The 7,117-nt window shown below is 44.3% G+C and overlaps 1 protein-coding gene across 1 annotated transcript; it reads right to left on the bottom strand.

The window, feature by feature from the left end:
- Positions 1-424: 424 nt before the first annotated feature.
- On the bottom strand, positions 425-6,754 carry LOC308153306 (serine/threonine-protein kinase Sgk1; the record flags this gene model as incomplete). The annotated part of the gene is made up of 13 exons (XM_080526410.1): positions 425-589; positions 741-830; positions 1,022-1,177; positions 1,701-1,796; positions 1,946-2,069; positions 2,281-2,393; positions 2,672-2,803; positions 3,021-3,104; positions 3,223-3,280; positions 3,402-3,445; positions 4,815-4,872; positions 5,951-6,026; positions 6,685-6,754. The coding sequence occupies 13 exons, from the start codon at positions 6,752-6,754 to the stop codon at positions 425-427; spliced, it is 1,266 nt and encodes a 421-aa protein (XP_080382536.1).
- Positions 6,755-7,117: the final 363 nt, after the last annotated feature.

Raw genomic sequence — 7,117 nt, forward strand, 5'->3', positions numbered from 1 at the left:
CACTGCCTTTAAACTTGAGGCACTTCACTCGTCTCTCTCTGGCAGTGACCGTGGTCCACAGCGATTAGAGAGCATTGTCCCATGTCCCTCCGGTACGAAACGTTGTCCCCGTTTTCCAAACTTGGCACACTTTGCATCCGTCTCAGGGTTTGGGTTGGGGAGGGGTAGTGGGGAGTCATTGGTGTTGAAGACTAGAGTAGCCCATGCAATCCACACCCACCTCATGCAATCCCACAAGATCCGGACACCCTTTTCCCCATGTCTTATCATCTGCATGTCAGAAATCCTGTCAGGAGGCCATGCGAACCTTCACCAAGGCTGCTCCTCTGTGGTCCCTCTCAGAAGCGGAGGCAGTCAGTGTCTCTGTCGTCTCTATCTGGTCTCCTCTCGTCTACAGAGGTGATAAGGATGGAGGTGGATGCCTTCACATGAAGTGGTCAGCGGGTGGGCCGTAGGAGAAGCCAGGGAAGGCTCCGGCTGCCTCCTTGATGCTGCTGGTCACATGTATGGGGTCCATGTTGCACAGGGATGAGGTCACCGGGAGGTGGGTGAACTCTGGGTCAAAATGGCGGAGGTCTGTGGGCCCAGTCTGTGGAACCAGCCGCAGAGAGTTATTACAGGGGTGCTCCAAAACTCACATGGACACACACACACACACACACACACACACTCTATACACTTATGCTATACGAATCGATACACACACTGATTGTTCCGATGTGTAAACATACTGTACGTACCACTGAGGGAATAAAGGGTGGTGTGATCTTCCTGGCCATCAGGTCATCCCAGTTGATGGGTGAGAAGAAGGGATGGTACTTGAGCTCCATCTGTAGTCAAATGAAAACACCACATCAGTCAACTGGTGGAGAACCAATGAAACCCAAAGAATTTCTCTCTGTTGTGCAGGAACCATTCTGTGTGTGTGTGTGTGTGTGTGTGTGTGTGTGTATGTTTGTGTGTTTATGTGTGTGCGTGTGCATGACGTGTGTGTGTATGCGTGCTTGCAATGCATACTTACAAAATCATCTTTCATGCCCAGCCTCTTGGTGCGGTCCTTCTGCAGCAGTCCCTCCAGCAGTTCCCTGCCTGCGTTGGACACGTTGGGCTTCAATATCAGAGGCTTATGCAGGATGTTGTTGTACATCTCAGCTGTGTTGCGACTGTAGAAGGGGGGCTGTAGAGGGCGCCAAAGAGACAGCAAAAAAATCAGTTCAGACTGCTCGACCACACTTTTGACACACCACAGGAATGGACGTATTGCTAAGCCACGCCCCGTTTGAAAACTCGGACAAACAAACAACGCTTCACTGACAGTGACTGACTGACCGACCGTGACTGAATGACATTCAATGACTTACAATGGCGGGAGTTGGCAAATTTCTGATTTCTGATTTACCACAGCAAGTAATAGACATGTTTTTTAAAGATTACAAGAATATTTAGTCTAGAAGCTTTTCACCATCAGATATTAGCGAGTTGTTTGTCCGAGTTTTCTGCCTGTAGTGACTTTTTCTGTGATATGATTGTACAATTTCTATTTTGGGCCGTGGCTTAGAGATAGGTCTATTGCCTTATAACTCAAACTGGCACTGTGTATTGCACTGTGTATGATACTGCGTATCATGGCCAGCTGTTTCACTCAATACGCATCATCAAAGAAAGAGATGCTGAAAAAAGCATTTCTAGTTTCTACTCACCAGGCCATAGAGCATCTCATAGAGCACAGAGCCCAGGCACCACCAGTCGACGGTGCGGTCGTACGCCTGCTTCTGGAGCACCTCGGGCGCCAAGTACTGTGGAGGAGGAGACGACACCGTTAAAACCCACATTCAAGACTAGCTGTGTGTAGCCTCACCGAGTCAGATTCTGGGTTCCGTGATTAAGTGTATCGTGCACAGTGGTGATGAGGAAGACACTGGGTCAGAGGGTGCGTGTTCTGTACCTCTGGGGTACCACAGAAGGTTGTGGTGGTTCCACTGGGCTCCAGGCCCTCTTTGCAGAGACCAAAGTCTGTCAGGACAATGTGGCCCGTAGAGTCTAACAGGATATTCTCAGGTTTAAGGTCTCTGTGAGGGAGGAGAAGGGGGGGGGGGGGGAATTAGCAGCCAAATAACCACGTGAGCCCACACTCTATCTCACAGAGTGTGAGATACTCACTACTTGCATTTATTATGCCTTTTGTGCATAATTATGTTTTAAGAAATGTTTCCCTCTAAAACTGAACATGTCTTATTTATAAATGTCCACCAGGGGGCAGTGTAGGATGCTAGTTCATACCTGTAAACAATATGCAGGGAGTGGAGGTAGCCGAGTGCGCTGGCGATCTCTGCAGCATAAAACCTGGCTCTTGGCTCCAGGAACACCCTCTCTCGCTGAAGATGGTAGAACAGCTGGGGAAATTACCACCATTTTTAAAACCTGAGTGTCTTTGTTTAAAATAGTGTCCATGTTTTACAAATACCAAATTATTGTATGGTGTGACTCTACAAATATCCTGTTTATATCACATATTTGTATTTGAGTATTTATGTGTGATTTGAATGTGCCTTTAAATGTCTGATATGGAAACATCCCAAAGTTTCTTCAGGAAAAATACATATATTCTGTAATCTAACATACAGTATATATGGCGAGTAATTTATTTTTTGAGGGTATGGTCATGGCTTACCTCTCCACCATTGACGTAATCAAGAACAAAGTAGAGCTTCTCGGTGGTCTGGAAGGAATAGTGAAGCCCCACCAGGAAAGGGTGTTTGATATTCTTCATCAACACACTTCGCTCCGCCATGATATGTTTTTGCTGGATGGGGAAGGAAAAGAAAGATGACCATACCACTCAAAATCACATAATCAACACAATAATAATAAGAATGTGGATGGGATTAAAGGTTGTTTTGATTAAGTTGTTGCTGTGTGTGTGTGTGTGTGTGTGTGTGTGTGTGTCTGTTTGTGGCTATTTGCTTGGGGTTATGATTGAATTGTATTCATGAAGTGAGAACCAGAGGAGTGAGCCTTACCTCTTTCTTTTTAATTATGATTTTCTTCTGTAGGACCTTGACAGCGTAATAGTTGTTGCTCTCCCTGTGTCGCGCCAGCAGAACCTATGACCAAATAGACAACAGATTATCCTCTGAATCATCCGCTGAGTTTTCCATAAGATTGTGAGAGTGGTTTAATAGCAGGCAGGAGAACAGCCACACAATCAGCGAGACCACTCACCTTCCCAAAGCTTCCTTTGCCGATGATTTTCAGGTAGTCAAAATCACATGGTTTGATCCTGGGGGAAAGACAATCGAAAAGGGGTTAGAGATTGATAGAAAGGGAAAAAATATCTGAAGAGAGAAAAGTTATAAGAGGAAGAACAAAGTTATATGAGGAGAGATGTTAAGACTACTTACTGAGTCTCCTCAGCCAGGGAACTTCTGGGCATATCCAGGCACATCTGAGAAAGGAAGAGGAGAGGTCAGATACAAAACCCAATTATCAAGGCTCTAGATCAGGGGTCTTCAACCTTTTTCAACCCAAGGACCCCTTGGACGAGAGACAAACAGAACAGGGACCCCCACATGTAATATATATTTTTAAATCTCTCACATTTTAAAGCCTATAATAACTTTTATATTTACTTCATTCACCTTTTCTTTCACCGTATTAACCTATTTATATACTGGGTTATTAGCCTATATGTGTTTATGATTGATAAAACGTTCATGCATAATTATGATTGGTTATTATTATTGTTGTTGTTGTTGTTGTTGTTGATGAGGCTTATATTTTCTATTATTATTATTTTTCAACAATGAAACTTTTAGCTTCAGGAAGCCAGGTATGCCTACCTCAGTGAGATGACTGGCCCTGGTAGGTGGTACACAACTTGTCTATTCTGGGGGAGATGGAGGTTGTCAGGCAGAGCATCATGTCATCCTCAGACTGCTGTCTGGAACGGTATTTGCTCTTCAGGTAGGTGAGGGAGGAGAATCCACTTTCACAAAGATAAGTTGTTGCAAAAGGCAAGAGGCTCATCGAGAACTTGGGGAGAGGCTGTGACTCGTTAGGTCGATCAGCTGATCTTCCTCAGCGGCTGTCAGGTTTGAGCCGTCGGATGCATTGTCTTTGCATGGAAACCGTATCCATGTCTTGTGCTTTCTCCAAGACTCAGTCTCAGAAAAGTACGTCTCAAATTGACTTTCGAGTGCCTCCAAGTGATCAACAATTGCGCATTTCACGTCAGGCGAGGGCACCGCGGAATCCGCGGAAATGCATTGAAATGCGCAGCCAGCTCCGCGCGGGCGCGCCAATACTGATCCACGGGAAAGCCATCTGACCTCGGAATGGTAAAGGAGCGCGTTATAGCGGCGCATAGAGAAGCAAAGAGGCGGGTTTGTTATTATCAAACTAACTAAATTAGTAACGTTATGCTAGTTATTAATTAACGTTAATTTCGCAATGAAGACCGAACTGCAGCGTTTTAGCCAACACCTAGCTTGCTAGACAGGTGTGTGTGTGTTTTTTTTTCTTCATGGGCATCATTTATTTTGTAAATAGTTTTTGTCCAAAAGTAGCTTATTATTGCCTATTAATGCTTGTACTTTACTCAATATCATTTGTTATATTTTTTAATTCTCACTGATTATTTTGGTGAAAAATGTCAATTATTATGACAAAAATTGGCGGACCCCCTGCAGTACCTCTGCGGACCCCCTAGGGGTCGCGGACCCCTGGTTGAAGACCACTGCTCTAGATGATACAGGTAGGCTACAGTTAGTTTTCTGCCGGCTACACTAGCCAAGTGTCCTTACCGTTCCAAAGTCCTCCTCATCATCTATCTCCTCATTCAGGTTCTGATCAATCTTCAGGAACCCGCCAGAGCTGAGAAATAAACAGAGAGAGCATTAGATTGGATGATTATTCTCTTGGGTCATGTGGGTCAAATTGGGACGTTATTGTCATTCCATGGGAATAAGTGACTCCTATATAAAACAACATCATAGTTCCTAGAGTGGATTAATTGCAACAGTAGCCTAATATTTGGGTTGCTGGTATTGTGGTTATTAATGAAGATTACATGACATTATTTGCTATTTATATGTTTTGAAGGTTTTGCACATTGCAGTGTGTGTGTGTGTGTGTGTGTGTGTGTGTGTGTGTGTGTGTGTGTGTGTGTGTGTGTGTGTGTGTGTGTTGATTGAGGTGAACAATGTTTAGTAACAAAATGTAACACGTCATCATTATGCTGTGTGAGTGGCCCTAGATACAGACAGGTTCATATAGGTCTGAGAAAAGTATAAAAAAGTGAATTTTCTTACTGTTTTAATAAGCTAAATGAACAAGACAAATAAGCTGTTGACCCTTTGCAGGTAGCCTAAAGCACCTGCCAGGTGGGTATGAGCTTCTAAGCAGATGACTCAGACATGTCTGGGACAGTCTTTCACGAACAGGCCCCTTAAGACGGCAATAGCATCTGGAGAGGAGAGGACAGACGGGGGCTAAGGAATCTACCACCAGACCCCGACCTGAATGCTGGGGAATTTAGAGAGAACACACAATATCGCGTGGTGCGCGCCTAATTGAATCATCGCGTCATCCGCGGCCCCGTCTAGGGTACAGAGGGGATTTGCAGAAAAGGTGCTTACCCAAGGCTGTGACGCGAACGTGGTTGACATGAAATACCTATTCTTGTGTTGGCTTTGCCTGCCAGATTACACGGTAAACTGAATGTATGTCCAAACCCAGGGACGGTATGCGGGGCTGATTGGATTGCACTCAATGGACGCAGATGCATTGACGCACAAAGATAGCCAATAGGCCTTGAGCGCAATAGTCAATACATACATATGCAGGTAATTTAAATCCAAACTGTCATATTTGACAGTTGATATGACAATTGATGCAAAGTGGGTATATTCTCAGCTCCCGTCTTTGGTCACATAATGTGCTGTTGACTTACTGTTGACAGATTTGAGGGTTTGACACCAGCCTCTGGATGAAGTCGTTGAGTCCCATTTTCCTCTCCTTGATGAAAGCTGCAATTCGAAAAAGGCATTTACGTCAGCAGAGAGCCGAATGTCACACTGCACTAAGTGCGGCACAGGGGCGAATGACATGCATTTCACAGGTGAACAGAACAATACAATATACAATATCTGCAATAACCGACCCATTATAATCTACAACTGTGAGAAAAAATACAGCTGCACACAGCTGCATACAGCTGAGTTTTTTTAAGTGCAAAATATGCTGTTGGATAGGATTCCGTTAAACCGATTTGTGCGTAATGTACACAAGCTCTTGCGTTACGAAACATACGCATAGCCTACTCTTTTTTATACCCGCTCCGCATTCAGTCACGACCAACGTGAAAAGATTACCATAGCCTGTCACCACAACATAAACTAAGATGAGAGAACCATAACTCATAGCCTACTTGATTTAATCAGTTAGCGCAGGTTTTCAGTCGCTGTATGTAGGAACCATGTATGACTATGAATTTCCATTCATTTCCATTCATACCATACAAGCACAGCACACATCATATTATAGACTAGTAATAACTACAACACCATGCCTATGCTCAATCTTTAGTATAAGAACTGATCCACTAAATTAGCTGAAAATTAACTATTAATTAAAAAATATTAAATTAACTAGCCTATTGATTAACTAAAATGATAAGATCCTTACCAGTGAGAACGGATACAATTCCCCTCATCTTGCAATAACTCAAATCACATCCAGCCTCGGTCACAGCCATTGTGAAGAGTTAAAATATAGTATCCAACAAGCACCAAAAAGTATCTAAAAACAAAAACCCGTTGATGATATAACACTGGTTGTTCTAATTCCTATTTGCCCCACTTCGCGTGAGCAGAGCGCGCAAACGAAACGATCAGCTCTATCTGCTGCTGTCCTCCGCGCGACGCAGCCGGTTATTATATACGGAGCACGTGGTTCAAGAGGCAAAACACTGACATCACTTGTGTTACCACGGCAACTATTGGAGGAGGAGTGATGTCACGGGATTCCGCAGCTCTCCATCCTGCCTGCAGGAGGCGGGGGATGACGAGTAAAGCTCAATGGAAAATATTGTTCGGGACCACTCCCCCACTTCCCCAAT

This window comes from Nansenia antarctica (genome assembly GCF_963989245.1).
Source record: "Nansenia antarctica genome assembly, chromosome: 3".
Taxonomy (NCBI): domain Eukaryota; kingdom Metazoa; phylum Chordata; class Actinopteri; order Argentiniformes; family Microstomatidae; genus Nansenia; species Nansenia antarctica.